This window comes from Epinephelus lanceolatus, chromosome 5, assembly GCF_041903045.1.
Source record: "Epinephelus lanceolatus isolate andai-2023 chromosome 5, ASM4190304v1, whole genome shotgun sequence".
Taxonomy (NCBI): domain Eukaryota; kingdom Metazoa; phylum Chordata; class Actinopteri; order Perciformes; family Serranidae; genus Epinephelus; species Epinephelus lanceolatus.
Genome location: NC_135738.1, coordinates 350,373 through 374,000, shown reverse-complemented (window position 1 = coordinate 374,000; position 23,628 = coordinate 350,373). Strand labels below are relative to the sequence as shown.

The 23,628-nt window shown below is 43.0% G+C and overlaps 1 protein-coding gene across 4 annotated transcripts in view; it reads right to left on the bottom strand.

Annotated features, from left to right (window-relative positions):
* LOC117261997 (transcription factor SOX-6-like) overlaps positions 1-23,628 on the bottom strand; it is a 188,190-nt gene that overhangs the window by 99,992 nt on the left and 64,570 nt on the right. For all 4 annotated transcript variants that reach the window (XM_078167556.1, XM_078167559.1, XM_078167558.1 and 1 more), the window contains exon 3: positions 2,420-2,639. In XM_078167556.1, the coding sequence (XP_078023682.1) occupies positions 2,420-2,638 (219 nt within the window). In that variant the 5' untranslated portion in view covers position 2,639. The remainder of the gene's footprint in view (positions 1-2,419; positions 2,640-23,628) is intronic.

Sequence of the window (23,628 nt, the reverse complement as noted above, 5' to 3'; positions counted from 1 at the left end):
CCTTCAAGACGACCACATTGTCCCACACAACAGACACTTGAGCACAGGTGTTGTAACACTGCGGCTATTTGTGGAGGCTTTCTCCTCCCCTTATAGATCGGGGGGATCTCCGAGAACTTTAGGAGGCTTATGTTTCAAAGACAAGGGGCTTTAACTAACAGCGGGATCTTAAGACGCCCTTGAAATGGCTCCAGGAGGCCCTGTTGTGCACTTTGTCTTTAAGCAGAAGATGCCTCTGTAATGAGGATTAGAAGATGGCGTGTCACTGGCGGATTGTTCAGGTGTGTTCATAATGCTGCCGAGGACTTACACAAGCAGGATGGCCTGGTGGTCGGATCATATCATCAACCCAAAGGTCGCACATTCAGCGTGAGCGGCAGACAATGACTGTCCGTGACCACCCTCAGTGATGTCAGCTGTCCTTGAGCAAGGCACTCTCTCTGAACACAAAGGCATTATGCTGAGATGTGGAAATGAAATATTTGACGAGGCGCATTAAAAGCTGGGGTCACTTCATGAACTGTCTGTTCCCTGAAGCTTTTCAGATGAGTGTTACACACACAGAGGGGAGGACGGTGTGTGGTGTGTCTTCACAGAGACAACTTTTGGAATCCAAGACATAAAAATCTGTCTTTAAAAAGTGACCTTCACTCTCTGGCCAGCATCTCACAGACATGAGCTTTAAACTGTCCCTTAGTGTTGGAGAGACAAAGACAAGCAGGATGGTGTTTCACCTTCTCTGTCCTCAGCTCGTCTCTCACTGTCGCCTCTTCACAAGCTTCCTCCAGCCTCACACAGCTCAGGACTTTTGAAGACTTTCTAACACCACTCAGAATCAAATTTAATACCAATTTCACAATAACCAAGAACATCAGTTCCTGAGAGACAGGGACGGTTCAACAGGACCGAGGTTTGTTCTGTGTTCTCAGTCCTCTGAGCCTGTGACGCATCGCCGTGAACTACAGAATGAACTTGTGCATCTTCGCTCCATTTCTGTGTGTACAGTAAAGGAACGACTCGCCCTACTCTCCCTCTGATTGGCTCGTGCTGGTTGCCTTCAGCCTGTCACCTGCAGTCTGCTCACAGTCAGGACCAAAAAATAAATCAATCAAATATCAGATATAAAAAAAACATGTCGCCTGTTTCAGAAACAGATGTTAGAGAAGCATTGGTGCTCGTTTGTCACCGGCTGGTCACTGTGTCAAATGGATGAGTTCTCATTACGGGGGTGTTGATTGGTCCTGTGTGGTGCAGTGCATTCTGGTAGTTGTAGTTTTGCCACAGTAATTTCTCATGTAGCACCAGTTTGAAAATCATGTGTGTCTCTCTGCTGCAGACACAACAGCGTCTTTACAGCTGTGAAATACTTTAATACATTTTAATACCAGATGAGGTCTTTTCTTTTCTTTACATTAATAAATTCAATATTTTTAAGGCTTTTCAAGGACCAGCAGGAACCCTGCCCTCAACCAGGGTGCCTTCAACCTCTCTGACTCAGAACAGAAAACTCTGTCAGTCTGCTGCAGGGCCACACAATGTAGGTTTTAATCCTGTGTGATGAGGTGAATCATCAGTCTGCTGAAGGAGCAGATATTAATGACCAACTGACAAAATATAACATTGACCAAAGCTGACGATTTGATTGGACGCTGTGTACTCGGACATTTGTTGTCTGATGGTTGCACTACATGTGTGTGACCGTATGTTGCTGAAGGTCACACAGCAGTGGAGACACAAAGAGTGCAGCATGAGATTTGTTCAGGACAACACAACGATGATTGCACAGTTTTACTAATGAAATACAGATGACGTTGACGTTGACGTTGACAATGACATCTAACTGACTTCAGAGTTCATATCACGTGCTGACATTGGTTCAAACTAACAGAGTTATAATCTGAAAATGAGAAGAGATAAATCTGATCATGTTTTCGTGTGAGTGTTAAAATATGAACGTGACCGCAGTTTGTGAAATGTTAAATGTATTCTGCCTCCACACTGATACCTGAGGAAACTTTATTCTCAGAAGTTTCCTCTTTCCTCAGAGGCTGAAGTCAAACACAGCTCGTCCATCAGGGACCAACACAACCTGCAGCAGTGTAACACACACACACACACACACATGAAACCAGGCTGTGGAGATGAGAAGCAGCGAGGCGAGTGCTCTCAGGAGGAGAAGCCTCACCGGGCAGCCTGCAGCAGCGCCTGCAGCACACAGACCACAGACGACCACTGCTGTGTGTGAGAGAGAGCGTCGTGCACCGCCATCATTATGTATGAAGCTCTGCGTGTGTTTCACCGTGTTTTATGAGTTGTGTGTGTGTACACACACACACACACACACACACACGTTCACCACTACACATCTGAGTTATAGCATCACGTCTGAAGCTAAGATATGGTCAGTCCATCAGCTCACCATCGCAGCAGGCGCCGTGTTCTCCCACTCAGCCTCCGTCAGCTTCTCTCTGATTGGCTGTAGCTCGTCAGGGTGGGGCCGCTCATGAGAAGAGGGAGATGGCGTCTCCTTCGGGCCCTCTCGCTCGTCACCGGCCCAGGCCACATTGTCCTGACCCATCGCTTCCTCTTCCTCAGACGGTGGGTGGAAGGGAGGCGTTGCTCGCATGGAAGACATCATTCTGTGGAGGAGAGGAGGAGGAGGGGTTAAACATGGAGGTCACAGTCTGAGCTGCTGCACAGATGTACGCCATGTTAGTATAGGCCTCTACAGATCGAGAGCCTCAACACAGATCATGTGAGCGGCTGAAGGTCTGAACCTCTGAAGGCCATTAAGAGTCAAAGAGTTTGATCATCAGGTGAGTCTGACACCTTCCTGAAACTTTAAAGTATATTCTTAAAGTGTGTCAAAGTGCCGCTCTGTCCTCTCAGGTGTCGTCATAAACTCCGCCCACCCGTATCATCACCAGAACTCCCTCCATAGATCACATCACGTCTGTTCTCCAGCAGCTTCACTGACTTCCTGTTAAAGATTCTGCTCCTCACCTGTAAGGCACTCCATAACCACGCCCACTCACAACCACGCCCCATTCAGAGCCCCGCCTCCTCCCACCTGTCTGAACTCCTTCATATCTACACACCCTCCTGAACTCCTACCATGGCTTCTAGAACCTGCATAAAAAAAATGCCTAAAATGTAAATATGTACTTCATTGTTCATTATTATTATCACTGTTATTATATTGTTATTACAAACAATACAACTAAAAGGGGCATCGGTAGCGTAGTGGATAGTGCCAGCGCCCCACGTACAGAGGCATCGCCTCGCTGCAGCGGCCACAGGTTCGAATCCGGCTTGCAGCCCTTTGCTGCATGTCAGTCCCCACTCTCTCTCTGTCTCCCCATTTCACTCTCTGTCCTGTCAATAAAGGCAAAAAGCCCATAAAAATAATCTTTAAAAAACAAAACAATACAACCAAAAGAAGACAGAATCCCAATGACGCGAGGATGTGTACAGTAAGTCAGGTTACAGGCAAAAAGATATAAGTATGATGTACCTGTCTTATCACCAAACCTTTCCATTATTTATCATTTTGTAAAAATGTTCTGAAAGTCAGTTTGTGTGTAAAAAAGTGTTTATGTCATTTCTCTAAAACACAGCAGAACTTTATCTGAAATATTTCAGATCTCAATCATCACATCTGTGGGACGCTGGATAAATAAAATGCGGCCGACAGTGAAGAAACTGTTTGAATGGTTGTTATTGAGCGTTTCCATGGTTACAGCTGGATTATTATAAACATTATTAATCAGTATGATATCATAAAGAATATCTTGTACTTCACTCTGAGTATGTGGAGGTTTTGAATCGTGATGTAAAGACGCGTCTGCCGATGCCACATGAAGCCGCCGCAGGTTTCAGAACCATGAATGTGAAGAGTTCATTCAAAACCACAACTTTATTTAAACACTAAAGATTTCATTACAGCTCAGACACACACACACACACACACAAACACACACACACACACACACACACACACAGTGCACATGAAGCACATAGTGCCACAAGAATAATCTATTAATCTATTAAGCAGCATCAAGGCCGCTCATCACCTTCAATGCCGAGCTGCTGAGTTCCTCTTCTTTTTGATGCCTCAGGCTCTGAGTCATTACTCTAATACATCATTTACTCTAATGACTTCCCTTTGTTACACCACACTCCTGACCACTGCCAGTGACCCCACTCAGCTCCTCCTCCTCCTCATCATCATCATCATCTGAAGACAGCTTAAAATTCGTCCTCTGTCCTCACAGAGCTAACTGATCCTCAAATGTACTGATACACTAAATCACAGACACACACACTCAGGTGATAACTGACAGAGCAGAGAGGGAGTCAGACTGTCCCACATGACCACACATGTACACACACACACACACACACACAGCCTGTGTGAAGTAAACCAGATTCAGTGTTAGTTCTCAGTAAATTACAGCGATCTGTCCGTCTCTGAGACACGCAGCATCCTGGGCAACCTTAGACATAAATCTGACCCTCGGTCATGTGTCTGAGTGGAGAGAGCTCGGCTGCAGCCAGAGGTGGAGACACATCATTTACAGAGGGAGAAGATACGGAGGAAGATAACAGGCTGACACCAAACATCAGCGTGAGACAGAACGACAGCAAGAAGAGGAAGACGCAGAGAATATGTTGCAGGATCCAAAGGTGTATCTGAGTGCATCTGAGAGTATCTGAGTGCATCTGAGAGTATCTGAGAGTATCTGAGTGCATCTGAGAGTATCTGAGAGTATCTGAGTGTATCTGAGTGTATCTGAGAGTATCTGAGTGTATCTGAGTGTATCTGAGAGTATCTGAGAGTATCTGAGTGTATCTGAGAGAATCTGAGTGTATCTGAGAGTATCTGAGTGCATCTGAGAGTATCTGAGAGTATCTGAGTGTATCTGAGTGTATCTGAGAGTATCTGAGAGTATCTGAGTGTATCTGAGTGTATCTGAGAGTATCTGAGAGTATCTGAGTGTATCTGAGTGAATCTGAGTGTATCTGAGTGTATCTGAGTGTATCTGAGAGTATCTGAGTGTATCTGAGAGTATCTGAGTGTATCTCAGAGTATCTGAGTGTATCTGAGAGAATCTGAGTGTATCTGAGAGTATCTGAGTGTATCTGTGTATCTGACAGTATTTGAGAGTATCTGAGTGTATCTGAGATTATTTGAGTGTGTCTGAGTGTATCTGAGAGTATCCGAGTGTATCTGAGTGTATTTGAGAGTATCTGAGTGTATCTGAGAGTATCTCAGAGTATCTGAGTGTATCTGAGAGTATCTGAGTGTATCTGAGTGTATCTCAGAGTATCTGAGAGTATCTGAGTGTATCTGACAGTATCTGAGTGTATCTCAGAGTATCTCAGAGTATCTGAGTGTATCTGAGAGTATCCAAGTGTATCTGAGAGTATCTGAGTGTATCTGAGAGTATCTCAGAGTATCTGAGTGTATCTGAGAGTATCTCAGAGTATCTGAGTGTATCTGAGTGTATCTGAGAGTATTTGAGAGTATCTGAGTGTATCTGACAGTATCTGAGTGTATCTCAGAGTATCTGAGAGTATCTGAGTGTATCTGAGAGTATCTGAGTGTATCTCAGAGTATCTGAGTGTATCTGAGAGAATCTGAGTGTATCTGAGAGTATCTGAGTGTGTCTGAGTGTATCTGAGAGTATCCGAGTGTATCTGAGTGTATTTGAGAGTATCTGAGTGTATCTGAGAGTATCTGAGAGTATCTCAGAGTATCTGAGTGTATCTGAGTGTATCTGAGAGTATCTGAGTGTATCTGAGTGTATCTCAGAGTATATGAGAGTATCCGAGTGTATCTGAGTGTATCCGAGTGTATCTGAGTGTATCCGAGTGTATCTGAGAATATCTGAGTGCATCTGAGTGTATCCGAGTGTATCCAAGAGTATCCGAGTGTATCTGAGTGTATCAGAGTGTATCCGAGTGTATCCGAGAGTATCTGAGAGTATCTGAGTGTATCTGAGTGTATCTGAGTGTATCCGAGAGTATCTGAGAGTATCTGAGAGTATCCGAGTGTATCTGAGAGTATCTGAGTGTATCCGAGTGTATCCGAGAGTATCTGAGTGTATCTGAGTGTATCTGAGAGTATCTGAGAGTATCTGAGTGTATCCGAGAGTATCCGAGTGTATCCGAGAGTATCTGAGTGTATCTGAGAGTATCTGAGAGTATCTCAGTGTATCTGAGAGTATCTGAGTGCATCTGGTGTATCCGAGTGTATCTGAGTGTATACAAGTGTATCTGAGTGTATCCGAGTGTATCCGAGAATATCTGAGTGCATCTGAGTGTATCTGAGTGTATCTGAGAGTATTTGAGAGTATCTGAGTGTATCTCAGAGTATCTGAGTGTATCTGAGAGTATCCGAGAGTATCTGAGTGTATCTGAGCGTATCTGAGAGTATCTGAGTGTATCTGAGTGTATCTGAGAGTATTTGAGAGTATCTGAGAGTATCTGAGAGTATCTGAGTGTATCTGAGAGTATCTGCGTGTGTCTGAGTGTATCTGAGTGTATCTGAGAGTATCCGAGTGTATCTGAGTGTATCTGAGAGTATCTGAGTGTATCTGAGTGTATCTGAGTGTACCCGAGTGTATCTGAGTGTATCTGAGTGTATCCGAGAGTATCCGAGTGTATCTGAGACTATCTGAGTGTATCCGAGAGTATCCGAGTGTATCTGAGAGTAGCTGAGTGTATCTGAGAGTATCCGAGTGTATCTGAGAGTATCTGAGTGTATCCGAGAGTATCCAAGTGTATCTGAGTGTATCTGAGAGTATCTGAATGTATCCGAGAGTATCCGAGTGTATCTGAGAGTATCTGAGTGTATCTGAGAGTATCTGAGTGTATCTGACTGTATCTGAGAGTATTTGAGAGTATCTGAGTGTATCTGAGAGTATCTGAGTGTATCTGAGAGTATCTGAGAGTATCTGAGTGTATCTGAGAGTATATGAGAGTATCCGAGTGTATCTGAGTGTATCCGAGTGTATCCGAGAATATCTGAGTGCATCTGAGTGTATCCGAGTGTATCCAAGAGTATCCGAGTGTATCCGAGTGTATCCGAGAGTATCTGAGAGTATCTGAGTGTATCTGAGTGTATCTGAGTGTATCCGAGAGTATCTGAGAGTATCTGAGAGTATCTGAGTGTATCCGAGAGTATCCGAGTGTATCTGAGAGTATCTGAGTGTATCCGAGAGTATCCAAGTGTATCTGAGTGTATCTGAGAGTATCTGAATGTATCCGAGAGTATCCGAGTGTATCTGAGAGTATCTGAGTGTATCTGAGTGTATCTGACTGTATCTGAGAGTATTTGAGAGTATCTGAGTGTATCTGAGAGTATCTCAGAGTATCTGAGTGTATCTGAGAGTATCTGCGTGTGTCTGAGTGTATCTGAGTGTATCTGAGAGTATCCAAGTGTATCTGAGAGTATCTGAGTGTATGTGAGAGTGTTTGTGACAGAGTTGACTCTCATGAGGGTCTGACTACTGTATTTTTGGGGCTGACTGTTGTAAAATGATTTTTCGGGGATGACGTTGTGTACGTGTCGTCACGTTGGGCCCATTCAGTAATCTATCCATGCCCTGACTGATTCGAATAGCGACAGCTGTTGGCCAAGGTTTCAGTTTCTCCACAGCTTCCATGTTTTTCACAGCAATATGAGGACATGAGATTATAAGACCTGAGACAACCAACCAACATCACATCACTAATCCATGATCAGCTCCTGCAATCCACACTGCAGCGCTCAGAGAGCACGGCAGGAGAGTGATGGGAGTGCGCTCAGAGAGCACCCAGATAGCAGTGGGGAGCTGTAGGAGCTGCAGGAGCTGCAGGAGCGGGGCCGTGGAGGCTCAGACTATATTTAGCTGACAATATTGCTGGTGCTGTGTTTATGGGGGAGCTTAAGACTTAGTTTCTTGGAAGTGGTGTCTCATATGGCCAGGAATGCCCAGGCCCAGAACCCTCCGACACTGATATGGTGTCATCATGGTGCAACAGTACGGGGGTTTGTTGGTAAGCACGCCACAGGGGCTTTGTGATTGGTGGAGGCAGGAAAACAGTGTACTTGATGAGCTGCTCATCAGGTAGAGACTCACATTACCAGCGTTTAGATGACTGTTGTTTGACTTACACCACAAACAAATGTTGAGCTCCACCAGCTCACTTCTCTGGAACCAGGTCAGGGGATAACCCTCCAGTTTTTTCTTACATGACTTTTTAAATTCAGGAGGAGACATGTTGGTTGTTCCTAAAACTCATTTTCCAGCTGTTCAGTTCCTGTTCTGTTCCTTCAGAAGTTAGGATCATGTAGCCCATCCTCATTTTAGAGATAATACACGTGTCTTAGTATGAACACTGGATGAACACACATTATGTACAAAGAGAAAGAAAAGAAAACCTGATTTGTTTCTTGCTTCCCTTCATACTACAGGGGATTTATCACTTTCTGTTTGGAAACGGTATCGCCAGCCAAACTGAAAGTTAAAGTGAAACTCAGATGAGTCATTACATACAGAGTGAACCTTTAAACCTGTGTCAGAATAAAGAACCAAACATCAGCTTTAACCACGACAGGCTGAAGCCTCCTCCTCAGTATCAAACCATAAATCACCACAGTAACAAGAACCATCAGGCTGCAGCTGCTTCTGTCATGACATCAACACACACAGACGATAGCGTGGCGGCCATTTTTACATTCACAGCAGGTTTGTCCTCGTCAGGTTAAAGGTTTAAACAGCATATTACAGTTAAACAATGTTCCCTTTATGTTGGAGAGGATTCATTTCTGAACCCTATTTTGGAGATGTGAGTTTTTGCTGTGACCACAGCTCTCCTGTCTGATGATACATGTAACGTGGTGATAATGTTCCACTGATGGCTGAAAAACAAATTCAGTTTTTACACTCGTCATTGAGGCTCTGTGAAATACTTTTTATATATCATCAGACATGTAGAGAAACACAGGCTCAGCTCTCCTACCTGACATATGTCAAGGAAAGTGATACTGGTGAGATTGGTAGCACTCAGGTAGGGCTAACACATCTGCTGAAGGTGAGCTCTGTTACTGCCAACACACAGACTGAGGCTGGTGGACAGCTCCATCAGTCCTCCTCTGAAATGTGGACAGTAACTTAGAATCCCTTTGTGAGTGGGAGAAAAAGGAAAAGCGGGGTCGGAATTTGGCAGCGCAGCGTTGTTCAGATCTGGCCTGGAACCTGGCGACTTGGCAGAAACAATCAGGCATTGTGGAGCGTGGACGGAGAGGGACCTGTGACAGATGAGAGCGGAGAGAGGGGGCCCCCGCTTAGAAAAACAGTACACAAAGTGCCTTTCACAACCCAGGTCCCTTCTGCCACTTGTGGAGCCGGAGAAGGGCTCTGACAAAGATCTCCAGCCGTCCCAGCTGGACAGAGCCGAGGAAGAGGGAAATACCACAGAGAACGAAACAGGAGGAGAAAGAAAAGTGAGGAGTTTCCTCTGTTGGACAGACACAACCAGGACGGAGGGCAAAAAGGAAACTGAAGGTTTGCACAAAAGAAACAGTCGACTGTATCAGAAACTGGAGACGACACACAATGAATCAGTGTTTGTGGATCTCAGCTGCTCCTGAATCTCAGCTGCTCCTGAATCTCAGCTGCTCCTGAATCTCAGCTGCTCCTGAATCTCAACTGCTCCTGAATCTCAACTGCTCCTGAATCTCAGCTGCTCCTGAATCTCAACTGCTCCTGAATCTCAGCTGCTCCTGAATCTCAACTGTTTCTCTAAGCACAAACAAACTTTAACGTCAAACTGACAAAAACAAGATCCAACTTCTAACCTGATCTCATCCTTTACATCAGTGGTTCCTTTTCTGTCATGAAGTAAACTCAGTGACATATTTCTTATTATATTCAGAGCACAAACTGAAGGACTTTAAAATGAACCCAAACAGTGAACACAGGAAGTTGAATTCAGATTATTTCCTGTTAGTGTCACATCAGAATTTTCCTGATATTAGCAGGAACTTTTACATGACTCTCTGTATTGTGTATTATTTAAACTTTTTTTACAATCATAAACTCCGTGTTCTTCTTTGTTTTCTTGGCCATCGTTTGATCATCTCTCTGGTTGTTTTAACTGTTTAACGTCTCTAAAACACGACGAGGCTGATTAAAAAACTAGACTAACAGAAAACATATATTTCATGTGCAAAGGAAGTTTATTTTGAAAAGCAGCGATGCATGTAATGTGCATTTATTGACATGCCGTCCCAGGACATCCAAAGCTGACACAGGAAGTGATCTCAGGTGACATATTCTGATGTGACAGTGCACCGAGCCGGCGTTGGTTTTTGACAAGATGGAAGTGAGAAAGTGTTTGAAATATGTGAAATGGGAGACGACCTCCGAACAATGCATCACCTGGTGGTGGGCGTGAAATGAGTTCAAATGATGTGCTGGCAACACAAAAACACGTCAGAGTAAAGTCTCAGACCGAAGAACAAAAATACTTGGTGTGGTTCAGAGAATGACTGTGTCTCCCTTCAGTCCTGATCTCTGCTGCAGTGAAGTAGTTTTGGTGTCCATCAGTTAAGGTGTGTGATCGTCGCTCAGGTGGTGAAGAGAACACGTGTGCTCCGTTACTTTCTCTGGTTGAATAAAGCTGGTATGACAGCGTCTCCTGGATCAGTCTGGACTCTCATTAGATCATCTGTGCTGCTCACTGTCAGAGGTCACACAGCAGGAATGTGAACACATACATGCTGCCCTGTTTTCTTCCACAGATTCCCTTGTCCCGCCTCTTTCACCCAAAATAGAAACATTCAGTAGAAATGCCAGTCAACCCCAAACCGGCCATTCCGTCAGTGCCTTCACAGAAAGAAAAGCAGTTTTGTTTTGTGACATTCCAGCACATGAACATAGATCTGATGTATCTGCAGCCGGCACGGCCAACATGGAGCTGGAGGTGCTTATCGCCTGTGACGGCAGGTATTCTCTGACCTTTGCATGACTTGAGTGAAACAATGAAGGGAGGTGAGCAGGAGGCGGATGCAGCGCGGCGTCCTCGGGTTAGACCTGCGTGGACATCCATCAGCTGTCACAACCAAATTCTCTGCTAAACAGAAGTCATTGTGTGACCGTCAGTACGTCACACTGAACTGTGTGTTTAAACTGTTTACAACCACATCACTCTCAGGCTGAGGAGAAGACTGAGGAAGACTGAGACAACTCCCACTGATCTGAGTGGATGTTAAAAAAAAAACCCGTTATGATTGGTCAAGATTGTGTTTACTTTGGGCTCCATGATCAGACACTGCTGTTCAGTTACTTTATGAACAATCTCTGAGTTTAATCTTTAAATAAACTGAATATATCAAAAATATATTAAAGTGTCTGTGATCACAGTTTCAACATCTTCAGTCCACCACTGACAGAGACCTTCAGTGAGCAGACACAGAAAAGACCAGGTGACGTCTGAGAGTTACAGACCGACCTGACAGTGGGTCAGAGGCACACACACACACACACACACACACACACACACACTGGCACGTTGTTGTCATCACGTGTTGTTCATGTTGCTGTCAGCCTTGTTACGTACATCAGTCCAACAAATCTTTGCGGTTTTAAAACTAAACTATTAATCTGACAGAAATGATTCATCATGTAGCAGAAAGCCATCACTGAAAGGATTCCTCAAATTTATCAAGACAACACCAGATTTACAGCTAACCGGCAACGATGATGTTTTAAAAGATGAATTTGAGGTAAAATGTTGAATAACATTTTATTCCACAATACTCTACAAATAAGGAAAATGGAAGATGTATTGAATATTAATACATGCATAAATAAATATAGGAATAAATAAATAAATGCTGATTAAATGCATGCTGAAATAATTAAATAAATAAACAAATTAATTAATTTATGCTGAAATAAATACAGAAATAAATATATGCAAAAATAATGTTGGCATAAATAATTGTTCATAATTAAACAGTAAATAAATACATTTAAAAATAAATGAATAATCTGTTTCTTCATTTTTGTACACTTATATTTATTTTATCTTTATTTTTGCATTATTTTTATTATTTCAGGGTTTATTTATTATTATTTTCAATTTATTTCAGCATTTATTCTTTCATTTATTTATTTATTTATTTATCTATCTCTATATTCATTTATTTCTGTATATTCAGTTCAGCATTTATTATATATATACATATATATATATATATATATATATAAATTATAGCATTTATTCAATCATGTATTCATGTATTTTAGAATGTTTTTATCTATCTATAAATATAAATAAATACTTGAGTCATTTTTCATCCTTCATGTAAATAGTTCCAAATGGTCTGTAAAATTATTTTGTTGTGAAATAAATCTCTTCACATATAAAATTTCCAGAAACATATTTTCTGTCAGTTTCATGGAGGAAAATGTGGCGAAACTTTCAGTTGATCCAACAGAATCTCTCAGAGCTCACAAGCTCACAAACATTATAATTTAAGGATTTTGTCTCTCATCAGATGGACACCTGGAGCAAACATTCGTCCTGACGATGGAAAATCTCAATCAAAGCCAAAGATGGAACATTAAAAAAAAAAAAAAAAAAAAAGGAATGATGAATGCGTCGTTTGTGCGGTGGGCGTAAACAAACACCACGATGGCGGCTCTCTGTGTTCAGGGACCCGAACCAAAACCGCAGACCCCAAGAAATCCAGAAGTGCCCTTATTGACCAACACCCTCCCTTGTGCTTGTTATTTTTCCTGGCACCTGAACACACCCCAAGCTAACACAAATACAGTACACATATGCATTTATCTGCCTCATGGCAGCCATACAGAGTCGACCATTCAAGAAACCATTCAAGACCAAAGTCAACACGCGGCCGCTCAAAGGGACCATTTGTCTGCTACGTCCCGCCCACGCTCATTAGAAGACCTGGTCAGTGTGGACATTTTGTCCCTTGATCTGTAAAGTGGACCTCATTGTCCAGGTAGCTATGATAGCCATGAACAGGCAGATTAACAACAAAAGAAACAGACACAAACACAACTAGACATCACGTGTATGTAAATGAAAAACAAAAGTATTAGAGTAGCGACGGCTCAGACTGGTGAGAACTTTGCCCTTTCTTTATGATGCTTTGTGAATTCTGCTGACAGCGAGGAGTCCTGGACGTTTCAGCCTCGGCAGGTCATGTTACAGTTTTGCTAAAATCTTGAGTAAAATTCAAATCATAGTCAAAAAACACTCTGAGACTTCAGGCCTGCCGTTACTCCGTCTCACCTCCCTGACATTTTACTCTCTCTGCTTTAGGCCCAAACACTATGTCTCCGGTTTTATCAGCAGTTGACATCATGAAATATCTGCACACAAGAGGACTTGAAGTCAAATAGAGTTAAGAGTTAGAGTTTCTTGTGAGCTAACAGAGGAGAGTTTTGGTGGACAGATATGTTTCTATATCCTCAGCATGATAATTAAAAGAAATATTTAAAGTGAAATGACTCGACCCAGAGGAAGTGTGAAGGTTGAAAACAGCAGTAAAACAGATCCAGTAAGAATTAAAGAGTAACTATATATAAAATACAAAAATATTTTACAGAGATAAAGAAGCTTTAACTCCATCTACAGTTGTCTTTACCCTGGACATCAGAAAACATAAAATCTTCTGTCTCCTCTTTGTCCGTTTACAGTGACTCTTCCTCTTCTATCCTTCCCTCTATCGTCTCTGTTTCTCCTCACCTCTTCTCACCTCTCATCTCTATCAGCTTAAAGCACATACAGCTTGAGGTTTGACAAACACCTTACAGAGGTAATACTGTGTTTATCAGCAGGGGCCAACCACCACATGTCCTCTCCTTATTACCACACAGGTTCTTCCTCTGACCTCCAACATAATGCCACTGTGATGCTGAGAGAAGCTCGTTACACAAGTCTTAAGCCTCGTTGTGCTTCAGCGTCTCCATACAGTTATCACACGCTGTAAACAAGAAGAAATCCTATTATCTGAAGAATATGAAACTATGGATGTCTTTTTATTCCCAGGATGAAATCTTCCCTCTGTGCTGCACATAAAGAGCTCTGTCCTAGCATCTGTCCAGAAACACACTGTAACTGGATCATCCCAAACACATTTACTGCGCTGACGTCGAATAAACGAAGCAGATTAACTCATCAGAATGGGCTCACTTTCCAAAGGGTTAAGTTTCACTTCAGTATCATTGGCAGTAAAGTCTATTTCAGGGTGACACCAACAGTACAAAGTCATGATAGGAGCCCGCAGCGACACGACAGCTGCCCTCACACATTTTTTAGAGTGATTGCATTAGCCCTGAGGCTAAGAGCAGAAAAAGGTCTGCTTCAATAAGTCATGTCAGGACTCAGGGGTCGCACCGCCGCTCACAACAATCATCACACAGACACATTTACAGTGCTCTTCATTTACTGCATCTGTACATCGCTAGTTATGATTAAGTCACTGAGGAGCTGACAGCACACGATGGGGACAAAATCTACACAAAATACAACAGTGGAGAATAATTGTGTTGATAGTTATCAGTCTCAGTTCATGTTCTTAATAACAACCACTACAGTTTCTCCAGAGACATGTTGCACTAAAGACTCTGCAGAGGACCAGGAAATGAATAAATGAATACACACCTTTAATTCAAACTAAAGGTATAAACTTAAACTACAGATCTAAATGTTCGATTGTATCCTCATAATGTAAAAACAAACTATTTTCAAACTTTGATGCAAACAAAAGAAGTCCAGTCAAACACGGAGCTGTGCGGCGTCTCATCATCTGCAGGGCCGTCCAAACAGGTGGCTTTTAGAGCACCCAGGAGGCGCCAAAGCCTGCTAATCCCAGATTAGGACTGACAAGTCGTTTCACTGGATGCCCCCTTTGTAATCCCAGTTGCCTCTCTATCCTCTGACAATGAGCTTTGTTTCCTATCTCAGAAGGAGCTTGGAGGATTTCCTCTGCTTTGTTAGCATGAAATAGCTGCATTATTCAGAGGCATGCTCCTTCCAGCCCGTCACAAGACAACATATTTTTATTCAATTATTGAGCGTCGTGAAAGCTTTATGTGTACAGATGTTCTAACCAGTCACAACACAGGATTTAATTCATACTCATTTTGGCAGAGTGTAACTCTGTCACATATGCAGACATGTCAGAGGGACACAGTGGAGATATGTAGGAGTGTAATCACATCTTTTATTACATCAGGCATCCATGTGACACTCCTCAGCCCAGTCACCAGAATAAATGTTGGCACTGTGTGTTTCTGCAAACCACAGATTCATTACATCTGTACATTATTATGTTGCAGATAACACTGAAACTTTACTTTATCTTTTAACAGCACTGAGGTTAACCTGTCCTCAGGTTCTGCAGGAAAAAAGATCCTGTCTGGGCTTAAAACACAGTGTCAGTGGCACGATCCCGACAAGAGACGCAGCAATGTCTCAGTAAAAAACTAACACTTTTCACCGTTGTATCTGGGCAGGAAACACAGTGATGCCTTGTTGAAAAACACTTGTCACGGCACTATTCCCGGTGGAAACACAGCAACGAGTACCTAAAAAACAACCGTGTTTGGTGGCTAAAGCTGCTGGAAACACAATCACTGCAGGTGGTCTGCAGTTCGGCTGGCATCACACCATCCACCATCCCCTCCACCTCCTGATAACACAGTCAGCTCTGACACTACGTCACTTTAGAAATGCTGATATTATATTACCTGACACTTATGAAACATACAAATGTAACGTATCCATTGTTTACAGAAACCTGCAATGCCAACATTTTCTTCTGAGGACTGAGCTGCACTCTTCACGTGGTCAAAGGGTGAGATCAACACTAAAAAAAAAATCACAGTCTGAGATATGAAATTCATGATGTCATAGAATTCATACCAATGCCTATATTTTAAATTGTACAGATCCTATTCTGCTGAATGATCGGAGATGAGTTCAGATATTTTTCACTTCTTTCAGTTTCAGTGTTATCCTGTGTTCACGCAGCTCTATGCAAAGTTCAAAGCGTCTCAGTTGTCTGAACACAGTTCTCAACATGGAGGTGGTTGAGCTAGCAGCTAACAGCTAACAGTGCTAACTTAACAGTGTTAACAGTGTTAACAGGAAGGAACCTGACGGTGACAGTTATACTTCAGCAACAACACCATCCTGATATCTGTGGTAATCACCGTGTGACTGCTGAGCAACACGGTAGCAATGAGCTAACAGTGGGATACACACATGCACTGACATGCACAGCTGGACTGTCTGACCACAGAGAAGCTCAGATTACATCACACACAAACACACACACACACAGAGTGACATCATTCTCTGCTCAGGATGACATCACTGCAGGTTATCTCTACACAGACCTCAGAGGTTCACCAGCGCTCTGAATATCACATAAAGAACCTTTGAGACAGACGACACAACAACAACAGACATCACCAGTTTTAGCCATCAGGAGGCCCCGGTGAGAGCGGTGAGGAAACGCTACCTAACTTCTGAAGGGGCTGCAAATTTTATCAAGATTTTACAGAGCACTCCTGCTGAAATTTTACCAGCACCCTGTGATTTTATTGTGGACAATTTTAACAGTAAATTAAAGTCAACACTTGACTCAGTGGCTCCACTTTTAACAAAAACAATAAAAACAAAACCTACACCCCCTTGGAGAAATGATCCTATCAAAAAACTCAAAAGAAAATGCAGGAGTGCAGAGAGGAGGTGGAGAAAAACTAAACTGACAGTTCATTATGAAATATTACGTGAACAACTCAAAACCTACAATAAAACAGTCAAACAGGCAAGAATATCCCACTTTCCAAAACTCATTACAGATCATAAAAACAACCACAAATTCCTTTTCTCCACTTTCAATCTTTTAACCAGCACCAATTTTAACAAACCATCCAACATATCAACAGACGCCCTCTGTGAGGACTTTGCAGACCACTTCAGAAGTAAAATCGATGACATCAATTCCAGTCTTTTATCCCAACAGAATGTAATTTTTAACACACCTGAACAGTTGCTTTTACCTGCAGAAACACTGGAGAGTTTTGCCCTGGTTGATGCGAGGACACTTGGTCGAGTTTTCTCCCAGGTAAACCCAACAACCTGCCTTTTAGATCCGATTTCCACATCACTTTTAAAAACATTTTATGGATTCTTTGAGGAACAGATTTTAAACATAGTAAACTGCTCTCTTCAGAAGGGGCTTCACCACTGCCTTCAAAACGGCAGTGGTGAAGCCCCTTCTGAAGAAGAGTAATTTAGATCCCAACATTTTTAATAATTACTGACCTGTATCCAACTTACCGTTTTAAGTAAGATTTTAGAAAAACTGTTTTTTAACCAAGTAAATTATTTTTTAAAAAGAAACAATATTTTAGAGAAATATCAGTCTGGTTTTAGGATGAACCACAGTACTGAGACAGCCCTTTTAAAGATTTTAAATGAGATCAGGTTTAATGCCGATTCACAAAAACTCACAGTATGGATACATGTTCCTCCAGAACACATGAAATCAGGTGTGGGGTGCCCCAAGGGTCAATTTTAGGTCCACTTCTTTTTAATCTATATATGCTTCCTCTGGGGGACGTCATCAGGAGGCACGGCATCAGCTTCCACAGTTACGCAGATGACACACAGCTGTACATGGCCGTGTCTCCTGATGACACAAAGCCAATTGATGCCCTTTTTAACTGTGTTTTAGATATCAAGTCATGGATGGCAGTGAATTTCCTCAGCTCAACCAGGACAAAACAGAGGTTTTAGTTTTTGGTCCTGAAGGCAAGAGAGAGAAACTTTTACCAAAACTAGAAGATTTTATTTTGTGTAAAGAACCTGGGCATCATTTTTGACTCTGAGCTTAGTTTTATTCCACACATCAAAAATGTAACAAAGACAGGTTTTTATCATCTTAAGAATATAGCCAGAGTCCGCCCGTTTCTCTGTCAGGCTAACACGGAGGTGCTGATGCATGCTTTTATCTCTTGTTGTTTAGATTACTGTAATGCCCTGCTCTCTGGTCTTCCCAAAAAGACCATCTCTAATCTGCAGCTACTCCAAAACTCAGCCACACGAGTGCTGACGAGGACCAGAGGGCGGGTGCACATTAAACCAGTTTTACAATCGCTGCATTGGCTCCCCGTGTGTTTCAGGATCGATTTTAAGGTTCTTTTATTAGTTTTTAAATGTCTTAACGGTCTTGGGCCATCTTATTTATCTGACCTGCTTTTATCAAATCAACCCTTGCAGACCCTGAGGTCCTCCGGCACCGGCCTTTTAATCATTCCAAGAGTTATAACTCAAACCCACGGGGAGGCTGCATTCAGCCATTATGGCCCTCACTTATGGAACAGCCTGCCGGAGAGCATCAGGACTGCAGAGACTGTTGATGTTTTTAAAAGGAGGCTCAAGACTGATTTCTTCTACTCTTCTTTTATTAAATTCTATTTTATATTTTATTTTATTTATTTTTATTTATTTTTTAATGTCTAACGTTCTTAATGATCTACTTTTAAATCCTTATGCATTTTTATCATTTTTAATTTTTAACTCTTTATTTTTTTAATTTTTTTATGCATTTTATCATTATTCTATCTTATGCCTGTTTTTATCCCATTGTCTTTTAGTCTTTTAGTGTTTAGCTCCAGTGTTTCCTCATGGGCGGCCTCCACACTGGGAGGTGTGTCCAGTCTGCCCACAGGGACGTGATCCTGGAGATCCCTCAGGCCTGGAGGACTGGGAGGCTCTGCACCATGTGTGGAGTCCAACCCGGTCTATCTAGGTTGGGGTGGTCTCTGTGGTGGCACTCCCTGTGGCCGTCGGCTGTGGCCTCTCGGTGTAGATGGCTCCCCATAGGTGGTTTTCCTCACCTGGTGCCTCAGTGCCCTGCCATGTGACTATACTGAGAGTTAGTGAGCGCTGTATGTGTGTGTTATACGTGGGGGGTGGGAGGGGCGGGTTTTTCATTGTCTTTATTTTGTTAAGCACTTTGTGTTGCATTTTAATGTATGAAAAGTGCTATATAAAGTTTAACTTGATTTGATTTGAAAAGACAGTAAACAGACGAATCTGTCAACTGCTGCAAAGAAAAAATGATTTAAATTATTATAATCTACAGAATCTGAAACATCAAATAAAAGGCTTCATCTCTTCTATGAGCTCGATAAGGTCTGACTGTGATAATGACAACGTTCACATTCATGTGACTTAAGTTCCATTTATGACTCAACTTCATCTCATTAACACCACACGAGAACGTCTAATAAATCCCAGGATGTAAATCAGGAATCTGAGTTACACAACATCTACATGAGCAGACGCAGTGCAGAGACGGTGGAGGAGAAGTGAGAAGGGAAACGCTGCAGCTTTCTCCTCTCAGGGAGCAGTTGTCTTGTTTGGCGGTCGGAGGCACGTCAGTGTCCCCCGGCATGTGGAGCTGTCACAATCCAGACTAATCCTGTGTCCCCTGGTCTGACTGAAGCCACTCAGTGTCTGTGTGTGTGTGTGTGTGTGTGTGTGTGTGTGTGTGTGTGTGCGGCTCTGCACATCAGTCTGATATGAGTGCTGACTTGTGATGATAATGAATATGATGTTGATTTAGATTCAAGGCAGCAAGATGAGTTTTGGTTGTGGACTGGATGTACTTTGTTGTTTCCTATAGTTTCATCTATGCGTTTATGTGTAAATAGGCTTGGCCTGTTGTGTGTGAATGTTAGAGTGGGACCAGAGGGGTTAATCTGAGCAAGCATGTGTTTGTGTTCATGCATGTACTGTAGATGTGACTGTGTGGCGTCGGAATAAAAAAAGTGCTCTGCAACGTTATTTAATACATCAGTAATATTGTCTGTTTCAATGCATATGCCCCCCCACCCCCTCCGCGAAACTTGAAATTATGACCCCCCCTTGTTCAGATGCGTTCTGCGGTCCATGCTGTCAAACATACGAACACCATGTCAGAACACACGTAGACAGAGGTGTGAGTGTGTGCTGCAGGTCAGAGCCTCTCTGCAACACACAACGTGTCCATTGTCCTTCATTGTTCACGGCCTCTCTTTAAAGCATGCCAGGCGTTAATCTGACCAATCACAGCAGCCCTTATTCACATGGACTTAAGCCCTCGAATCAGGACGAATATATAAGACTCAGGTGGAAGGACTGACCTCCAGCCTGGACACTCATGTTACACAGCAGCGTTTAAACAGTAGTGACTCTATCGTACAGACGGTTCATAAACGCTTTTACATCCCTTGTTCCGAGGAGCTGACGATGTTGATACGACTCTAATGAGAAAAATATATCCTGGCACAGAAGCAACACCCTGCATGTTTCCAGTTAGTCTGGAGTCAACAAGAGAAGAAATGTTTAGTGAGAGCAACAAAAACTGAGCACCGCAAACACGACCCAAACATCAGCCACTAAATAATCCAGAGACGTCTGCATCACAGCACGATCTCCACCCAAAGCCCCACCAGGTGTGTACCACACATACAGGTACTGATTCACTGTGTCAGATTAATCAGTGAGGATTACAGATTACATTTAGGAAAAACACTGACAGACAATTCATGTTAAAAATCTGTGTTTCTCCTTCAACGGTCTGCTCAGGCTCCTCCCCCAGTACCTGCTCAGGTCTGCGTAGGCTCCTCCCCCAGCACCTGCTCAGGTCTGCATAAGCTCCTCCCCCAGCACCTGCTCAGGTCTGCATAAGCTCCTCACCCAGCACCTGCTCAGGTCTGCATAAGCTCCTCCCCCAGCACCTGCTCAGGTCTGCATAGGCTCCTCCCCCAGCACCTGCTGCTCAGACTCCTCCTCCAGGAGCAGTGACTTCCAGCGTCAGACAAAAAAAGTGTGTGTGTGTGTGTGTGTGTGTGTGTGTGTGTGTATGTGTGTGTGTTGGCTAAATGTAAGCACGTGTGTGTGTGTTGGTTAAATGTAACCACGTGTGTGTGTTGGCTAAATGTAACCATGTGTGTGTGTGTTGGCTAAACGTAACCACGTGTTTGTGTGTTGGCCAAACGCAACCACGTGTGTGTGTTGACTAAATGTAAGCACGTGTGTGTGTTGACTAAATGTAAGCACGTGTGTGTGTGTGTTGGTTAAATGTAACCACGTGTGTGTTGGCTAAATGTAACCACGTGTGTGTGTGTTGGCTAAACGTAACCATGTGTGTGTGTGTGTTGGCAAAACATAACCACGTCTGTGTTGGCTAAATGTAACCACGTGTGTGTGTGTTGGTTAAATGTAAGCACGTGTGTGTGTTGGCTAAACGTAACCATGTGTGTGTGTGTTGGCTAAATGTAAGCACGTGTGTGTTGGTTAAATGTAACCACGTGTGTGTGTGTGTTGGCTAAACATAACCACGTGTGTGTGTGTTGACTAAATGTAACCATGTGTGTGTGTGTTGGCTAAACATAATCACGTGTGTGTGTTGGCTAAACGTAACCACGTGTGTGTGTGTTGACTAAATGTAACCATGTGTGTGGGTGTTGGCTAAACGTAACCACGTGTGTGTGTTAGCTAAACGTAACCACGTGTGTGTGTGTTGGCTAAATGTAACCACGTGTGTGTGTTGGCTAAGCGTAACCATGTGTGTGTGTGTTGGCTAAACATAATCACGTGTGTGTGTGTTGGCTAAACGTAACCACGTGTGGGTGTGTGTGTGTGTTGGCTAAACGTAACCACGTGTGTGTGTATTGACTAAATGTAACCATGTGTGTGTGTGTTGGCTAAACGTAACCACGTGTGTGTGTGTTGACTAAATGTAACCATGTGTGTGTGTGTTGGCTAAACGTAACCACGTGTGTGTGTTGGCTAAACGTAACCACGTGTGTGTGTGTGTGTGTTGGGTAAACGTAACCACGTATGTGTGTGTTGGCTAAATGTAACCACGTGTGTGTGTTGGCTAAGCGTAACCACGTGTGCGTGTTGACTAAATGTTACCACATGTGTGTGTGTTGGCTAAACGTAACCACGTGTGTGTGTTGGCTAAACATAATCACGTGTGTTTGTTGGCTAAACATAACCATGTGTGTGTGTGTGTGTGTTGGCTAAATGTAACCACGTGTGTGTGTGTTGGCTAAATGTAAGCAGGTGTGTGTGTTGGCTAAACGTAACCACGTGTGTGTGTTGGCTAAATGTAAGCAGGTGTGTGTGTTGGCTAAACGTAACCACGTGTGTGTGTTGGCTAAATGTAACCATGTTTGTGTGTTGGCCAAACGCAACCACGTGTGTGTGTTGACTAAATGTAAGCACGTGTGTGTGTGTGTTGGTTAAATGTAACCACGTGTGTGTTGGCTAAATGTAACCATGTGTGTGTGTGTTGGCTAAACGTAACCATGTGTGTGTGTGTGTTGGCAAAACATAACCACGTGTGTGTTGGCTAAATGTAACCACGTGTGTGTGTGTTGGTTAAATGTAAGCACGTGTGTGTGTTGGCTAAATGTAACCACGTGTGTGTGTTGGCTAAACGTAACCATGTGTGTGTGTGTTGGCTAAATGTAAGCACGTGTGTGTTGGTTAAATGTAACCACGTGTGTGTGTGTGTGTTGGCTAAACATAACCATGTGTGTGTGTTGGCTAAATGTAACCATGTGTGTGTGTTGGCTAAACGTAACCACGTGTGTGTGTTGACTAAATGTAACCACGTATGTGTGTGTTGGCTAAACGTAACCATGTGTGTGTGTGTTGGCTAAATGTAACCACGTGTGTGTGTGTTGGTTAAATGTAACCACGTGTGTGTGTTGGCTAAATGTAACCACGTGTGTATGTTGACTAAATGTAACCATGTGTGTGTGTGTTGGCTAAACGTAACCACATGTGTGTGTTGGCTAAACGTAACCACGTGTGTGTGTGTGTGTGTGTGTTGGCTAAACGTAACCACATGTGTGTGTGTTGGCTAAATGTAAGCAGGTGTGTGTGTTGGCTAAACGTAACCACGTGTGTGTGTTGGCTAAATGTAAGTACGTGTGTGTGTGTGTTGGTTAAATGTTACCACGTGTGTGTGTTGGCTAAATGTAACCATGTGTGTGTGTTGGCTAAACGTAACCACGTATTTGTGTGTTGGCCAAACGCAACCACGTGTGTGTGTTGGCTAAATGTAAGCACGTGTGTGTGTGTGTTGGTTAAATGTAACCACGTGTGTGTTGGCTAAATGTAACCATGTGTGTGTGTGTTGGCTAAACGTAACCGTGTGTGTGTGTGTTGGCAAAACATAACCACGTGTGTGTTGGCTAAATGTAACCACGTGTGTGTGTGTTGGTTAAATGTAAGCACGTGTGTGTGTTGGCTAAATGTAACCACGTGTGTGTGTTGGCTAAACGTAACCATGTGTGTGTGTGTTGGCTAAATGTAAGCACGTGTGTGTTGACTAAATGTAACCACGTGTGTGTGTGTGTTGGCTAAACATAACCACGTGTGTGTGTTGGCTAAATGTAACCATGTGTGTGTGTTGGCTAAACGTAACCACGTGTGTGTGTTGGCTAAATGTAACCACGTGTGTGTGTTGGCTAAACGTAACCACGTGTGTGTGTTGGCTAAATGTAACCACGTGTGTGTTGG